This window comes from Colobus angolensis, unplaced genomic scaffold, assembly GCF_000951035.1.
Source record: "Colobus angolensis palliatus isolate OR3802 unplaced genomic scaffold, Cang.pa_1.0 Scaffold90, whole genome shotgun sequence".
Classification (NCBI taxonomy): domain Eukaryota; kingdom Metazoa; phylum Chordata; class Mammalia; order Primates; family Cercopithecidae; genus Colobus; species Colobus angolensis.
In genome coordinates this window covers 8,820,524-8,838,886 of record NW_012122932.1, presented here as the reverse complement: position 1 = coordinate 8,838,886, position 18,363 = coordinate 8,820,524, and the positions used below count along the sequence as shown (strand labels likewise).

The window sequence follows — 18,363 nt, the reverse complement described above, 5'->3', positions numbered from 1 at the left end:
TTTGAGACAGAGTTTCGCTCTTGTCGCCCATGCTGGAGTGCAATAGTGCAATCTTGGCTCACTGCAAACTCCACCTCCTGGGTTCAACCAATTCTCCTGCCTCAGCTTCCCAAGTAGCTGGGATTAGAGGTGTGTGCCACCACACCTGGCTAATTTTGTATTTTTAGTAGAGAAGGGGTTTCACCATGTTGTTCAGGCTAGTCTTGAACTCCTAACCTCAGGTGATCCACCAACCTTGGCCTCCCAAAGTGCTGGGGTTATAGGCATGAGCCACTGTGCCCGCTCAGGATTCTTATCAATTTCTTTTCACAGTTAGTCTGTTTGAGTCATGATCCATTTGGTTGATAACCTTTGTTTCTTTTCGGTAGCTTTACTGAATAATAACTGGCATACAATAAACTGCACACATTTAAAGTGTACAATTTGATACATCTTGACATACGTTTACACTGAGAAACCATCATCATCATAGTCAAGGTAATGAACGTGCCCATCACCCGCAAAAGTGTCCTTATGCTCCTCTGTAATCTCCTCCTCCTGTCCCCACCAACCCCCATGGCCTTAGGGCAGTCACTGATCTGCTTTCTGTTTCTAGAGATTAGTTTGCAATTTCTAGAATTTTCTATAAAGGAATCATACAGTATGTATTCTCTTTTGTCTCATTTCTTTCACTCAACATAATTTTGTTGAGAATCATCTATGTCCTAACAGCATTTATCAGTAATTCATTGCTTATTATTGCTGAATTTGCACTTCAGTTCCTTGTTATGGGACATCTTGGTGGTTTCCAGTTTTTGGCTATTAAAATAAAGCTGCTATGAACATTTGTGTACAAGTCTTTGTATGGACATATGTTTTCTTTCTCTTGGGTAAATACCTAGGAGTGGAATGACTGGTTCAATGGTCAACTTTCTAAGAAACTGCCACAGTTTCCCAAAGTGGCTGTGCCATTTACTCTCCCACCAGCAGCACACAGGTCCAGTTCATCCAATCTTTGCCAATCTTAGGTATAGGTCAGTCTTTTTACTAGGTGTGTGCTGGAATTTCCTTGTAATTGCAATTTCTATTTCTCTATTAACTAATGAAATTCAGCATTTTAAATATGTGTATTTGCCACTCATATACTTTTTTTGGTAAAGTGTCTGCCCACTTTATTATTTATTTATTTATTTTTGAGACGGAGTCTCACTCTGTTGCCCAGGCTGGAGTGCAGTGGTGCGATCTCGGCTCACTGCAAGCTCCACCTCTCGGGTTCATGCCATTCTCCTGCCTCAGCCTCCCGAGTAGCTGGGACTACAGACGCCTGCCACCATGCCCGGCTAATTTTTTGTATTTTTAGTAGAGATGGGGTTTCACTGTGTTAGCCAGGATAGTCTCCATCTCCTGACCTTGTGATCCGCCCACCTCGGCCTCCCAAAGTGCTGGGATTACAGGTGTGAGCCACCACGCCCGGCCTGCCCACTTTAAAATTAAAAAAAATTATTGAGTTTTGAGAGTTTGAGCAGATACAAGTCTTTTCATTTATATATTCTAGATACAAGTCCTTTATCAGCTATATGCTTTACAAACATTTTCTTCCCATCTGTGGCTTGCTTTTTATTCATTTTGAATTAGTCCAGTTTATCAATTTTTTTCTTTTATGGATTGTGTTTTTGCTGTTGTATCTAAAAAATAATTGTTTAACCCAAGGTCACTCCACCCAGGCTAGAGTGCATGGCACAATCACTATAACCTCGAACACCTGGCTTCAAGCAAGCCTCTCCTAAGCTTCCCACACTGTTGGGATTTCAGGCATGAGCCCACTGTGTCTGAGCAGTGGCTCTTCCTGCAGGCTGGCTCACCCTCTGCATCCCACCCATCTAGCAGGGGAGGCTGACCATGCCCCTAGGCTCCAGGAGTCAAGGGAATGAACATACCCATCACCTCCCAAAAATGATGGTTCTGTCCTCATCAATATGAGGGCTTCCTCACCTCCTGCATAATCAGCTCAGGGACACAATTCGTGGGAGCCCCGGGGCTTTTCCGGAACTCTTGGAAGGGGCCTGCCTATCCATCGGGCTGCTGATGGCCACACCTGCCTCTGTATAGGAAGAGCCAGGTGAGAATGAGGCCTGCAGAGAGGGAAGCACTCTCTTGAGAGATCCAGCAACATAATCAAGGCTTTTCAGTGACATGAGACAATAACCTCTTTTTGTGGAAGGCCATTTGGGCTGAGCATCCATCATTTGTAACCAAAATGGTCCAGACTGATGGTTTTATTGCAATGTGAAGAAGTCCCCTTTCCAGGGTGTTCAGGAGGATCTTAAAACTCATCCCTGGGGCTGACTCTTGTCACTTATCACTGACCCATGCCTCTCCCTCCCAGCTGGTCACGTCAGCACCCCAGGGGGCAGATGTTTCAAAAAACCTGGCTGCCAGTCCCTGAGGGGCAGCCCTTACCTGCATGTTGTTCCAGGCGGCTTCCCCGCGGCCCCGGACGCAGCCCTCTAGCCTCAGTGGGGAGCCCAAGGCCCCGTGTTTTGTGTCTGCACACAGCCCTGTGCCCACATTTCGGATCTGAAAGGGAAAAAGGGAAGAAGTGGACCACTGAGGTGTCCCTGCCAGGTGAAAGGGGAAATCAAAGGGGAGACATTAGCTGGATTAAGTTCGAAATCGTCTTGATAAAGCTTGCCCTGGGCTGTTGGAAGTACCTTGAACCTCTCAGTAAAGGAAGACTCAGTCCACAGAGCGTAATCCTCAAAGCACTGCTGCGTTTAGAGCATGCAGAGTCCCGGGTTGGTGGTAGGGGACTGGAGGTGAGGAGTTGGTAAAGGACTCCCTGGCCCCACTCCTGGAGAAATTGAACCAACAGATCCAGGAACCAGATTTTACCCCCATTTCAGGTGATCCAGGTTCTGGTGGTCCGGGGACCATACCTTGAAAGATCCTAGAAAAGGACACGAAACCTTTGCTGTATGTCATGGACTCCCTCTGTCCCTTAGGGCAGGTGAATGGCAAGAGGTGGCAGGAGTTCCCCTCACGCCCTGCTGAGATCCAAAGAACAATAGTTGCCTCCTACCCTTCAACCATGAAGATGGGTGTGATGGCAAGAGCACTGGGCTAGGAGTCTGAAGCCCTAGCCCTCACTTGCTTAGCCAACAAATACCGATTGGGCACTTACTGTGGGCAGGCTGTTGTGCTAGGTGCATAGTGTCACATCATATAGTTCCTACCTTACAGATATCAATCCTACTTTGTCTGAGGGGTAGGGGGCTGTGGTGGCTATGAAAATGCACCACCCAATTTCCTGTTGCAGGGCGTCTCATTGCACCCAGATCCTGTATTCTGAATCCACCACTGTGTCCACCCATGGATGGATCCCAGCCAATGAGTGAGGCAGACCCACTCTTGCGAGATGCTGAACTCCTCTGGCTGGTGATTTGGCTTGGGGACTCTTCAATAACCTGACCAAAGCTTTCTTACAGCTTTACTGCAGTCTGGACTCTTCCTACCCCAGCCGTCCTTCCTTCCCTCGTGCCTTTGCAGAGGTCAGACCAGTGTCATGGTCTTGTGGCTTTCCTAGTCTCCCCAGGCATCTTCATTTTTCCTCTCAAGTGTTTTAACCATAAATCTCTTGCGTGTCTAATCTCACTGTGGCATCTGCTTCTTGGAGGACTTGAACTAACACGAACCGGTAAAGAGCCAAAGAGCCTCATGAGGGAAGTCCACACAGCAGTGCTCCTGGAAAGTGGTGGTGATGTTGGGGTAGGCTAGTCAGGCAGCTGAGCCAGGCAGGGCTCTGTGATTTGCTGTGTGAATTTGAGCAAATCACACCTGGTGTTCCTGCCAGCCCACCATGTCTCTCCCCTTTCCTCTGGTAACACCACTCCGACTTTCCATGGGGCTACTGCTCCTCATGCACCCTGTGGCCAGTCGTAGTGTCCATCCTACCCTTGCTTTCCCTCTTCCCCGATGGCCCCAGTGATCGGTGCAGGATCCAAGAATAAGACTTGATTCCTGCACCTTTACTGGTATACTGGGAAAGACGTGTATACTTTCTGCTGGATTGGCCAAGCAGTAGCGGTTGGTCAGCCTGAAGCTTCTGGAAGCCATTCCGATATCTTCAGTATGAGACCAACACAAAAGGAAGCTGAGTTCAGCAGGAGAAAAAGAGACTGACATCAGTTGAGGCCCTGGATCCAGGTTGTCTTAAGCCATAGCTACCCCAGGCTCCTATGTGAGTGAAACACAATATATTCCTCCCATTTTTTTTTCACTGTAAATTGGTCTTCTGAAAGAGTCCCAACTCTTATGCTCCCCTTTTCCAAGCTCCAACCTATCCATCTATGAATGGGTAGGTCCTCTCAGCTCAGAGACCCAGGATCCCATGATGGCATGCTCGTCTGCCTGCGAAGACTGGTCTGCCTCGGCCAGCATGGGCCTCATGGGCTGCGCCATGGCCTGCGTTCACAGGGCCCCATGCTCAGGAGGGCCTGGCTTGATTTAAAGCTCTGCTGCTGCTGTCTTGAAATTCTGAATAATTTTATCTTTGAACTGTTTTGTAAGTGAAATCTGATGGAACAGTGGAGCGTGTGCATTATAGAGAAGCACGCTGTTCCCTCTCTGCCGTGTCTGCATGCAGCATGTGCGAAGACACTGAGTAAGTGAGGGCGCTGGGGGTCCCAGAGGCCCTGCTTTCCCTTCAAACCAGAACTCGCTCTGGGTGTGCTAAGAAGGGCAACGGCATCTTAAGAAGCAGGAATGACCAACAAGTCCTGTCAGTCCTTTCTTACTTGTGTTACTGCCCCGTGTTAGCCAAGAACTTATGTAGGAAAGGGAAAGATAGGGCAACCCTAGTTCCTTTTCTTTTTTGAGGCAGGCTCTTGCTCTGTCACCAGGCTGGAATGCAGTGGCACGAGCACAACTCATTAGAACCTTGACCTCCTGGGCTCAAGCAGTTCTCCTGCCTCAGCCTCCCAAGTTGCTGCAACTACATGCACGTACCACCATGCCTGGCTAAGTTTTTTTTTTGTAGAGACAGGGTCTTCCTATGATTCCTATAGGAAAATGTTGTTTTCAAACTTCTGAGCTTAAGTCATCCTCCGGCCTTGGCCTCCCGAAGTGCTAGGATTACAGGCATGAGCCACCGCACCTGGCTCCTTAGTTCCTTTGCATTCCAGCCCTTCCTTACTCACCAGTAAATGGAAGGTAGAGAGTATTGGAAGAACATGCACATTATGAAGAAGTGAAGTAAAAACAAGCTGAGTTAGTTTTGTGCCATGTTTAGACTGTTCTGGTGAGAAATACTTATGCTTGCAGCAGGTGGGAAATACAGATCATGTCATTTTACCCATTCTGAACATGAGTTACAGGCTGTTAATTTGCATTTTAAATTGTCACTGCATAATATAAAGATGAAAGGTAAAATTCATGCTAATAACTTAAAGTTTTAATTTTTCTACACTGAGAACACTAACTAGCAAGTAAAAATACACTATGACAAGGCTAGAGAGAGACCAGGAAAGAAAGGAAACAGTTTTATATTCATGCCTTTCTTCCCTGCACTTACTTTCTGCCTTTTGAACATGGGGTCTGCATTTGCATTTTACACGCCCAGCAAATTATGGAGGAAGCTCTGCCCTCCAGGCTCACCTCCCCCCAAGCTGCAGCCGGGGGCTCCACGGGTGGGTAGAATTTGGGCAGGTCCCAGGCTATCTTCGTCATAAACCACTTGAAACTTTTGCAGTTAAGGGAGCTGCGGAGCTTTTTCTGGGCGGCGACGTCCCCAGCGGAGAGGTGGCGGTATTCAGGCCGGCGCTGGTAAATGTACTCGGCATACTCGTCCATCCACACTTCAGCCACCCGCTTAAGGTTCTGTGGGGCAAGAGGCAGTGGAGGGGTCAGTCTCTCCAAGAAGCCAAAGCCAGGCAGTGGGGTGAAAGGGTCCTGGCGGGTTGAGGTCAACCCTTCTTATTTATTTATTTTTTTTTGAGACGGAGTCTCGCTCTGTCGCCCAGGCTGGAGTGCAGTGGCCAGCTGCACTCCAAGCTCACTCACTCAGCTCACTGCAAGCTCCACCTCCCGGGTTTACACCATTCTCCCGCCTCAGCCTCCCGAGTAGCTGGGACTACAGGCGCCTGCCACCTCGCCCGGCTAGTTTTTTGTATTTTTTAGTAGAGACGGGGTTTCACCGTGTTAGCCAGGATGGTCTCGATCTCCTGACCTCGTGATCCACCCGTCTCGGCCTCCCAAAGTGCTGGGATTACAGGCTTGAGCCACCGCGCCCAGCCAACCCTTCTTATTTTATGTTGCATCAGAAATCCCAGCCCCAGCATGAGTTTCGGCCTTCTGTGTTTCTATGTATCATTATGCATGTTTTAAGGGCTTCACAGCTTAGAGTTGGCCCATAGGCTGCTGTTGTTTTGCCTGCCCATCTTCCATCCCCTCTCCTTCTAGTGATAGCTCCTACTGATTTTTCCTCTGGGCAGCCACCCTGTCTCCCTGTCAGCTCATGTGGCAGGAGGAGAGGCATGGACCCAGCCTGGCTAATGTGAATACAGGCGCCCCTGGTGCAGGGGCTGGTCAAACAGCAGACCCATTCCCTAAGCCCCACCAATCACAAACAACAGGCATCAGCCTTGGGATTTTTGCAGGAACCATTGGAAGAATCGCTCTGTTTCTGCTTGGATTGCTGGGTAAGACAGGATGACAGCCAGAGCTCCTGGGCCATATGGCCTCCACACAAGGAGAGCCTGTCCAAGGACGAAATCAACCCAGAATGAAGCAGAGCAGAGGGCTGGATCCAGGAATGCATTCCGCCTTTTAACACCAGAATCCAGCCATGTCTGAAGCTAGAGCTACCTCGGACTTTCCAGTTACAGGAGTCTGTATATTCTCTCTTCGCTAAGCCAATTTAATTTGGCTTTTTGTCATTTTTGACTAAGAGTTTTGACCAAGTTATGTGATAAAGGCAAATGATAATTTGAAACCAAAAGGTTTGGAAGTGGGAATTTCTAATAATCCTTTGAGGTGCAAAGGTTGCTGCTACTTTCGTCATGAAGCACAAAGATAATCAGTTTTAAAAAATGACAGCCACATGATTGGCAAGCAGAGGCAGCAGGTGAGGAAACTGTTTGTGAGTAGACTTGGGGACAGAGGAAGAGGGAATTCTTATGTATGTGATGAAAATTCCCGATTCCATCTGCAGTGTAGACCCCACCCAGTGAGGACTTCTGATATGTGATACATCTGAGAGCAAAACTTCAGGGTTCAGGGGAAATTCTCTGCTCCAAAACATCTTACTTCAACCCCTGGCTGTTATCCCCCCTCCCTATTGCAATGTAAAATTCCTCTGAAAGGCAAAGGGGTGTTAGCACTTGAAGCTGTTATCAGTCATTTGCACCTCAGTGTGAAGGACTGCTCTAGGAGCAGGTCAGGCAGGGATCCCAAATGTTTAAATGTCTTCTATAAAGAGCCGGAGAGTAAATACTTAGGCTTTGCAGACCATATGGTCTCACCTCTGATGTAGCTATAAAGCAGCCATAGACACCATATAAATGGTGTGGCTGGGTTCTAATAAAACTTATAGATACTGAAATTTGATTTTCATGTATCACAAAATACTCTTCTTCTTTCGATTCCCGTTCCCTCTAATGATTTAAAAATGTAAAAACCATTCTTAGCTCACAGGCCATACAAAAACAGGTTGCTGACTCTTGAGTAATAGAGAAGGAAGCCAAGATGAGGGAGGCCCCTGCACTGGAGACAAAATTTACCAGCTCCCCCATTTTGCTGGCTCTGAGTTGGGGACCAGGAAACAGCTGAATTTCCTTGTTGCTACCTAGTTCTTCCTGAGTGCTGAAGAGTCCACACTGGGTTAGAAAACAGCTCAGGAACTGTTTATTCCCACCAGGCCCGTGCACAGAAAAGGCTGTGTTTAATTTAAAACTGTGCTAGAGGAAGTTGAAGGCCTAACAGAGACTGTCTACATGAACACTCTAAAACACAATATTTCCTCTGCTTTTTCCAGTATGCCCACCAGGCTCTTTTGGCTCACTGTCTGAGTCACACAGGTAATGAGGAACTGCTGTAGTTTCACTCCAACTGAAAGCAAGTCCGGCCGCTCTGACCAGGGCCAGACTGGTTAAGAATGATACTGAAATGTACCAGTGTTATTCTTAAAGGATTGAATAAATCATATTTTAATTCTTATTATAATTACCATTTTAATTTATATTGCATAATTGTATCTTCTAAACATAGCTTGAAAAGCTCTTTCTCCCAGATTTTGAACTTTTTTTGCTACAGTTCACTGTTTGCGCCAAAGGAAATGACTTTACACTTATTTCTCTCACATCTCCCCTTGTTAGAGAAAAAAAAAGGACCTTGGGATTTTAGTGGGCTTCGGGTTCCTCATACCCCTACTCTCAACACCTTCCTGCTTCCGAGTCCCAGTCCCCCTGAGGCCCAACTGTACTTCTTGTGCTTGGATTATAGAGATTTGCCTGGATCCTTGGAGTAAGTCTCCATTTTTGTTTCACCAGGTTTGAGTAGTTTCTGTTACTGCCTTCCCTAAAATCCTTTTTCCAGAGGCAAAGATAAGACAGATTTCAGCAAGTGTAGTAAACAATGTAAGACTAACTACTTGTCCCTGAGGCAGGCAAACTGGTGGACTGCTCATCCTTCCTGAGCTGCTTCTACCTCAAGACTGTCTGCCTGTTCATCCTTCCGGAGTCGTACAATCTCAGTTTCTCTCTCTATCTGGCTCTCTCAGAGCTATCAGGACAACTCTCAAATCTATCAAAATGATCATCTAGGGGACAATGCTCTAGAAGGTTTAGGATGTGGCTATTAAAACATTGAGCACCTTTTTTTTTTTTTTTTCCCCAAGACAGAGTCTTGCTCTGTCACTCAGGCTGGAGTGCAGTGGTGTGGTCTCGGCTCACTGCAACTTCTGCCTCCCGGGTTCAAGTGATTCTCCTGCCTCAGCCTCCCTAGTAGCTGGGATTACAGGCACACACCACCATGCCTGGCTAATTTTCGTATTTTTAGTAGAGCTGGCACAGTGCCATATGACCAGGGTGGTCTTGAACTCCTGACCTCAGGTGATCCGCCCGCCTTGGCCTCCCAAACTGCTGGGATTACAGGCGTGAGCCACCACACCGGCCCACTGAACAAATATTTTAAATGTGGTCTGCAAGTAATTGAGGGTTGTTAGTCACCATACTAAAAGGCCACCCCTGATTCAGGCATCTCCGTGATTCTGTAAACCTACACATAATCAGACCAGATGGATCACAGAGTCCCTGGGGAAGAAGCCATGGGGCAGCAATCAGATTGTTAAGTGGTTTAAAGCCAAACACAGGACGTGGCTTTAGTACAAACAGCTAAAAGAGAAATATGTTAAAATGCCTAAAGACAGAATTTAGATAAGACTTTTAAATACACGTTACAGTCTTTATTGTTAATGTTGATGCTAACACTAATAATAGCAGTCACTGTTTAACGAACAATTGCTATGTGCCAGGTACCTGTCAGACCTACAGGGGTTTGAATTCTGGCTCTAGTTACTTAACACTTCCATGGCCAGCATCACATGTTTCATGTTCCCCATCCGTTAAAAACAAGTGAGAATTAAGTGAGATAAGTAAAATGTTTTGCATGCCTGGCTCGAAGGGAATTTTTATATGCGTTACTACAGTTAGCTCTTATCCACTGAATTAATCTATAATAATGGTTCTATAACAAGCAGGAGGCGGTAGTGTCTCTTCCTTTTTAAAAAACAGCAGCAGCAGCAACAACAACAGCAAACTTTCTTTGAGACATGGTCTCGCTTTGTCACCCAGGCTGGAGTGCAGTGGCACACACAGCTCACTGCAGCCTCGACCTCCCTGGCCCAAGCAGTCTTCCCACCTCAGCCTCCTGAGTACCTGGGACTATAGGCACACATCACTGCGCCTGGCTATTTTTATTTTTAGGTGAGCCTTATCAATAACACCTCTGCAGAGGAAAAGAATATTTTAGGGTTGCTCCTGGTCTGGAGTTAGAGTGTCCCCATGGTCCCTTGTAGCCGGAAGAGTCGCAGTCTTGGGCGTACCAAGAGAGAGTACGCTCTTTTCCCGCCTGGCACCTTCCTCAGGGATCGCCAAATGGCCTTCCAGAAGAACGCGATTCCTACTTCATGGGGCTGAACCCAGAACCCACCCTCGGCGTCGGATGGGGCTGTGGGCAGCGCGGATGGCTGGTGAGGGCGTCGTTAGGCTCTGCTACCACTGGAGGGCACTGCCGGCTCTCCTTTCCCTCCACACGGCCCCTGACACTTCCCGGAGCTCAGCTCCCACCCAAGGATGGCGCTCGGGGAGACGCGCGGCCCCTTTGAGCCTCTAGGTTTTCCTTGTAAGTCACGGGACAACGCTCTTCTAGGACCCGGGAGCCACAATTCTACACGTCAAGGTTGTCAAGTGACGAGGGAGGAGGAGGCAGCGCCCTGGACAGGAGGCAGTGCGGTCTAATGCCCACCCGGCCAGCACCGGGGTCTCCTGGCGGGGGCGGGGCTCACAGGCTCCGCGGAGGCAAAGCTGTGCGGAGGGTGGGGGGTCCTTTCCAGCTTCCTCGCAAACCTCCCTGAGGCTCCTTCTATCCTCTGGGGACCCTCCCTCCTCTTCATTTTTCTTTTGTGGTCACCTGGATTTATTTATTTATTTTTCCCAATACATTTAATATCAAAAACAAAAACAAACTCTGGCTAACAGATTTCCATGTGCAGTCAGTGGCCAATTTAACTGAAGCAATGATTGATACAAACCATTTTAAGGGAGTGAAACAGTTTGACATGCAGAGGTTTTGGCAGTGAGAGTGGACAGGGGGTGAGGAGAAGAGAAAGACACTGACATTTATAAACCCCACTTCCCCTGCAGAAACTTAATACGCAAGCTTTCCCAAACACACCACACCACACCACCTGTATTAATATTTATCTAACACGTTTCTTTACGTCACCTCTGGTCTAACTTTGCACCTACTTTAGCTGTATGCTAATTAATAGTATCTGTGAAAATACAGGTTAGCCACATGAATACACATTAATTTAGAATCCATGTTAACTTAAAACACATGAACAAGAAAACGTTCCTGTGTTTGCCGCCTAAGATTATCCCCTCTGCCACACTTTGGGAAACAGTATCACCTCCTGAATTCTCCTGGCAATGCTGAGAGTGGGAAATAATTAGCTCTCTTTAAACAAAGGAGGAAACACAGGTTCAGAGGAGTTAAGCAACTCTCCCCAGGTCACACAGCCAATGAATGGTTAAGTAGGGATTTAAGGGAGTTCTTTTAAATTGGATTTCACCTGGAGAATGGGGGCACATTCTCAAACCCAGAGATCACATAACACAGTCTAGGGCCCCAGGGTGACTCAGTGCAGCTGGTGGTCCTAGGCCAACCCCTTCTCCCCCCAAGAAAAGCCACCACCTTACCCGGGCCAGGCTGACTCCGGCCGGGACCTTGTAGGGCACATACTTCCTGTAGATATGGCCCACCCTGGAGCAGGGGATGTCCTCCATGCGGCCCCCACACATCCACACCTGCATGGCAAGAAGGGAGAGAGATTATCACGTTTCTGCTTCCAGTTCACCATCCCTCCAGGCCAGCATCCCTTAGTGCACTCAGCAAAAGCATCAGCCTGGATTGTCTGCTGAAGCCTAGATCACAGACCTAATGACGTGGGAAAACACAGTAATATAATAACAGCAGTAAAAACAGCTGACAGCGCTGAGTTCTTACCACTGCCACACACTATGCTAAGATGGTCACATGCACAACCACACTTAAGTCTCATCAGAATACCTATGAAGTAGGTAGTAAAGATTTTACAGATGCTGAAACGGAGATTCAGAGAAGCTAAGAAGTGTGTCTAAGGTCACAGAGTAAGTGGTAGAGCCAAAATGTAAACCGTGTTTTAGCTGACTTCAGAGTCTGAGCTCTACTCCACTATGGAGTGCTGTGTTGAGAATTCTAGGGTGGCATTGGGGGATCAGTGGGAAGGACCTGCTGGTCACAAAGTGACATCAGCCACAGCACAAGTAGTCAAGGTGGCACACAGGTTCCGTAGATTTACTGACACATATTTATTTTCCTCTTGGATCTGTAAGCCTCTCGCTGGGTCTGCCTGAGCAGTTCCATCAGCCTCCCTGCCCTGCCTTCTCTGAGTCTGCCTCGCTAGGCTGTGCAGCTGGGTCTTGCCGCAGTGTGGGATCTGATGGTTCTCTTTGCATCCCTCTCCCAGGGAGGAGTATGTGCCATTACAGAGAGCTCCCAAGTTTGCCCACTGGGCTGACAGCAACTTGGAAATCAGAACATGTACAGCCAATACTGACTCCTACCCACTGAGGGGCCCAGCCTACAGAGATTCTCCTTGGCAGGCCTGGGTTTGAATCCTGGCTCAGTCACTTACCCACTTTACGACTTTGATCAAGGTACTTAACTTCTCTGAGACTCGGTTTCCTGTAAAGAAATAGAGGAGGCAGGACTGGAAGACGAGATACTGCGTGTAAAAGGGTTTAGCGCAAGACCTGGTTGCCTACACAGGGCACAGCAGTGATCAGTCAGCCGAGGCCCCAGCCTCCGAAGTAGCCTCACAGTCCCAGCCTCCTCATATTTGTGCCCCTGTGTAAATGCCTCCCAGTGAGTCACATGAGGACTGACCTGTGTAACCCACAGGATACTGCAGAAATGATGGTCATAAAGATACCGTGGCTTCCACCTTTCTCTGTGGGACTGCTGGCCTTGGAGGAGCCAGCTGCCATATTTGAGGACACCCAAGCCATTCTGTGGAGAGGTCCATGAGGTGAGAGCTGAGGCCTCCTGCCCACAGCACTAATTTGCCAGCCAGGTCAGTGAACCACCAAGAAGCAGAGGTGGTGGTCACAGTCAAGCCTGCAGATGACTGCGACCCTGGCTCATGGCCTGACTATTCCCCTATGAGAGACCCAAGGTGGAGCTATCAAACCAAGCCACTCCCAAATCCCTGGCATAGGGAAGCACGGTCACCATAACTGTGTATTGTGTTAAGATGGATTCTTGGGGTAATTTTTCCTGGCATAGGTAACTAACACGGGAGATGGTTTCAGGTGGCGATGGCAGAGCAGGGCCATTGCATAGACTTGTTGTGGGGGTGTATGGGATATGAGAGATGCTACTTTATGCTCCCCAGTCAGGGAAAGCCTCACTTTGGAGGGGATGTTTGAGGTGGAACCAAGAAGGTGAAAGTAAAGGCAAGGGAACAGGTGAGAGAAGAGCAAGTGCAAAGGCAGGAGCAGGGCCAGGCTTGGCATAATCAAAAAGAAAGCCAGGGCAGGAGCAGAGGGAGAAAGGGGAAGAGGGACGGGAGGGGAGGCCAGAGAGGCTCCCACAGGGGCCTCGCAGGGCAGATTAAGGAGTCTTCACAGAAGGTCTTCAGTGAGGGAGATACACAATTCACTTACATCTTACAAAGATGACTCTGCCTGTGGGGTGGAGAACAGCCTGAAGGGGCAGGCCTGGGGGAGAGAAGGCCTGGGAGGCTCTTGTAGTCATCCTGATATGAGGCCATCCTGACCCTGGGTGGGGGGTGCTGAGGCGATGCGGGGACACAGCTGGATTCAGGACATTATTATTATTCTCGCTACCATATTCTCTCGTTTGTGGGATGGCGGGCAGGAATGGGGACATCTGCAAACCAGATTCTGTGCAAAAGTGCTCTTTTCAGTTGGAACTGCTCGATGAGGTCGTGGGGATTGGGCTTCATGTCTTGATTGATTCAGGGACTCTAGAAGGGCTTGCTCTTCCACCTGGCTCCTGAAAGGTCCTTTGTCCCCCACTACTTCCTGCTATCTCCATCCTCAGCCCAGATGTACTCTGGCCCTCCCGAGAGGGGATATGCACAGGGCTGCAATTAGTGGAAGTGCTGCCTGGAGAAATGCAATTATATTCTGATCTTGGGGGAGAAAAAAAAATCCAGCCAGTCAATAGAACAGAACATTGGTCTTGAGATAATGGGCTCCTGATGGTAGATTAATGTCAAGGCCAAGCCAAGAAGTTTATTTTCAAAGCAGGAGATATTGATCAGGCGCCAGCATCCCATAACAATAACTCTTCCTTTATACAAAGTGATTGATGTGGAAGTGATGCTTTTGTCTGGCGGGTATTGCTCAGGTCGCCGCTGGGCTGCCCTCTGCCTTTCAGGTGGTGCAGTGGCCCTGAACAGGTGGGATACCTTGCCCTGCTCTATTTCTGGACGTCTCCTGGGCAGTTGACCAGGTCGGCATCCAGCTTCCTTGTCTTCATATTAAACTCGCATTAGCTAATGAGGCTGTGTGTCCAGCTCTGCTTGGCAGAGGCACCTAACTTTATGCAGGTGGATGATAAATTTCCAAATCCTTCTCTTTACTGTGACCTCTGGTTTCTTTGGCCCCAATCATGCTGGCCATCAGCCTGAAGGTTCCTGAGGGACCAGGGTGACCCTGATATGTCAGGAGGCTTGAGGCATCCAGGATGCCCTCAGATTCCTGGGATGTCTGGAGGGTTTGATCAGTGGGTTTACTCCGTGGCTTCCCTGCCCAGCACAGGATGGCCTGGTGGCCGGCTCAGAATGTGAACTACCCTCAGGAAGACAGACATCTATGAAGCTGCTTCACTCCTGGGTCCTTTGGAAGTATCCCAGCACGGGCCACGCCTATCACTTCAGAATGTCCTCCGGCCTGACCAAAGGCCCCGTGCAGCCCTCCACCCTCACCTCATCCCACTCACTTCTTGCTCACCGCACCCATTGACTCCTCTCACAGACTCCTCCCTCTGCCTGGCTACCTCCTACTCATCCTTCAGGTCCCCTTAAGAGCCACCTCCTTAGGGGCTTCTCATCCTTTTATACCTACACACAGCACCTTGTTTCATTGCCTTTTACCAGAAGTGCAATATTAATTATTCACAGGATTATGTCCCTGGTCTAATCTCCCTGCAACAGGCATCTGTTGTTTTTGCCTGTCCAGTGCACCTTCTCCCTATTGGTGACTGTCCTCCCAACTGCTCCACCTGGGGCCTGTGACCCGGGATGGCCAGCCGGAGCACCCAACCTCCTGGGCTCTGAAGCTGGTGTAGGGCAGGATAATGGGGTATATTTAATGGTTGCCATGCATGGTGATGCTTGATGTGATGGCCACACACTTTCTCTGGGGGGAAGAGCGATGGGGACAACGCACTGCAGCTGCCAGTGATCACCTCTGCACCACACAGAAAGGGAGGACCTGTCCATGAATGCAGCGAGTGCCAAGCAGGACAGTCCCAAGAGAGGGAAAGAGACACCTGTTTGAGCACCTGGAAGCAGGCCTGTTGAAGACAGCCCCCCACCCCCCGCCCCCGCCGTGCCTTCTCTTGGCTATAGCTAGTTTAAGATGTTTTCACTTTTATATTTATTTATTTTTGAGACAGGGTCTCCCTCTGTCACACAGGCTAGAGTACAGTATCACGATCACTGCTTACTGCAGCCTTGACCTCATAGGCTTAAGTGACCCTCCTGCCTCAGCTTCCCAAGTAGCAGGGACCACAGGTGTGTGCCACCATACCTGGCTATTTTTATTCTTTGTAGACATGGAGGTCTCCCTATGTTGCCCACACTGGTCTTGAACTCCCAGGCTCAAGCAATCCCCCGACCTCGACCTCCCAAAGTGCTAGGATTACAGGCATGAGCCACCGCACCTGGCCTTTCTGTCACTTTTAACATAAGAGTCCTTACCAACCCCTCTGTGCCCCGCCAGACTCAGGGCCAGTGTTGGCAGGTGTCTCATCTGTTGTATTTGCCATTGGACCCCCAGTGCCTAGCACAGTGCTCTGCCCGTAAGAGGCACTCAGTCATGAAGGAGGAGGTGAATCAAGACTGATTCAAAATCTTGGGCATAGGGACTTGACTAGAGAGAAAGACGACCTCATTTTGTCATCCATTCTTCAGTCACCAGCTTTAGGGATGAACTGTCTTTTTTGCTTCCAGTAATCCTAGCAACAATATAAGTCATGAGCAGGGAGCCCGAGGTTTCCTTGTTTCTCGGGCAGAAAGCACCATTGCCGTCTCTTTAGGGCTGGATCCTGGCTGAGTGTGTCTGGGGTGAAGTGGGACAGATGTAGGAGGTCAGAGAGAGCATCCGTCATGCTCCCGGCTTGCTCACCTCCCTCTTGTGACAAACAACTCTCAGCTCCGCCACAGAGAGACAGGATCCCAAGACAGGAGGGGACTCTCCTTCCAAGGACATGCTGGGGTGGGGTGCTGGCCACAGCTCCCAGGCCCTGTGGTGCTCATAGCCCAGGTCACTTGTCCTCTGTATCTCTAGGCTCCTCCCTTCCTTCACAGCGGAGGCAGTGACCATCCAAGACCGAGACAGACACTGCAGACTCTACAGCCTGACTCCCCTCATACCAATCCTCACACCACCAATGCCCACTGTGTGACCTCCTGCAGGTCACTGAACCTGGGAGCCTCACTCTCCTCACCTGTGATGTGGGGATGATGATGGCTGTTGAGATGGCACAAGACAGCATGTGAAAAGCTGTTAGCTTGGTGCCTGATTCTTAGAGAACCGGATGACTGTTAGTCATTTCTACTTGCAGAAGTACGAGAAACACCACCACCCTGAAATTACAGAGCGCCTGTCCTCTGCCTAACAACATCCTGTTTTTTCACCCTATGGCCTGATTTCCCAAATGGAGAGACTGAAGTGCAAAGAGAGGAAGTATTTTTTCTTAACTAATTGGTGGCAAAACCTGCAAGTGACCAAGAGAATGAAATGATTATTAATCTCGCTACCATATTCTCTCATTTGTGGGGTGGGGGGTAGGAATGGGGACATCTGCAACCCAGATTCTGTGCAAAAGTGTTCTTTTCAGTTGGAACTGCTCAATGGGGTCGTGGGGATTGGGCTTCACGTCTTGATTAGTTAAGGGGCTCCAGATGGGCTGCTCTTCCAGCTGGCTCCTAAAAGGTCCTTTGTTCCCCACTACTTCCTGCTATCTCCACCCCCAGCCCAGATGTACTCTGACGGGGTCAGGTGGGGTAGGGAGAGGTCACTGTAAGCCATTTGGGGCCTGGCCACCCAAGAGCAACGTCCTCTCACCCAAGGGGAAGGAACAGAGTCCAGCTGGGGGCAAAGAGAAGGGGAGCTCCAGGCATGGCAGCAGCTGGATCATCTTTGACCGGGAACCCATCTTGTTCGAGATGGGGACAAATACAGGCCACCAAGATGATATTTTGCTGTCCCTCTCCTTGTGTTGCTATCAGCTTTCTCCCTGCCCTGTCCCTTCAACTCCCACCCCTGTAGGGGGATGCAGGGGTCTGCTCTGGGTCCCTTGCCACTCCACCACAGGAGTTCCCAAACATATCCTGCCAGCTTGTTTCCAGGCCCCTTTCACTGCCCCTGTGGCAGTCTTCTCTCTAGAAGCACCATGCCTCTAGACAAGTACAAATCTAATTGTGAAAGCCTGTTCCCCATTCATTTTCATTGCTGCTTTGATTTATTTTATTAGCAAACTTCTTTTGTGTGATGACAGGCTTCATTACAGTGTCTATAAAAGACAATTACCCGCTCTTATCTCCTAAACTGAGGGGGAAAGAAACGAGTGGTGATGTGCATTGGGAAAACACAATGGGACCCAGAAAGAGAGCGCAGCGGAAGGGCTCATCCATGGAGGGGAACCCGAGAGGGCAGCAGGGGCTGGGGCAGAGCCTCTCTCTGTCGAGGAAATGGCTGCCTGGAAGCCAGCCAGGAATGGCTCGGCACCTGACCTGCCCAGAGATAAGGAAAAGACTGGCAGCTGGCCACGGCTTTTGCTGTTGGCATCTCAGCTGAGGACCCCTATGAAGTTCAAACCCTAATCAGTTGCACTTGGGGGAAAGACTATAATAATAATTGCCACCAATCATTCAGCATTCACTGTGTGCTTAGGAGGCACATAGGGCAGTGGTTAGGAGCTTGGTTCTGGAATTAGAACTGAGGTCTCACCCAGGCTGTTAAGCAAGTTATGAATCTGAAAGCCTCAGTTTCCTCCTCTGCAAAAGGGGAAAAATTACTGTGCCTACCTCCTTAGGGTTGTGGTGAGGCTAAAATGAGGTAATGTAGAAGCTTGGAGGGCACCATGAGCTATCCATATGGTGTCCTGTGGGCATGTGGCCTGTCGCTACTGGTGGAGGGCGTTGCATGAATGCTACACAATTCCCTGCTGAAAAGAAACTCACATTATTTTGAATGTATTAGTTTGTTTTCAATAAGATATTGTTTCAAGAAGTATCACCACCATGAAAGGACAACCTCAGTCATGCTGGTTTTTGGATGTTTACTGGATGCAGTTGTTAAAAAAAAAAAAAAA

General features: G+C 48.9%; 1 protein-coding gene across 1 annotated transcript in view; it reads right to left on the bottom strand.

Moving 5' to 3' along the window:
• Positions 1 to 18,363, bottom strand: part of GALNT10 (polypeptide N-acetylgalactosaminyltransferase 10) — a 138,368-nt gene that overhangs the window by 5,566 nt on the left and 114,439 nt on the right. The window contains exons 8-10 of the mRNA XM_011931677.1: positions 11,454 to 11,561; positions 5,632 to 5,853; positions 2,347 to 2,556 (exon numbers count right to left, since the gene is read on the bottom strand). Coding sequence (XP_011787067.1) covers positions 2,347 to 2,556; positions 5,632 to 5,853; positions 11,454 to 11,561 — 540 coding nt within the window. The remainder of the gene's footprint in view (positions 1 to 2,346; positions 2,557 to 5,631; positions 5,854 to 11,453; positions 11,562 to 18,363) is intronic.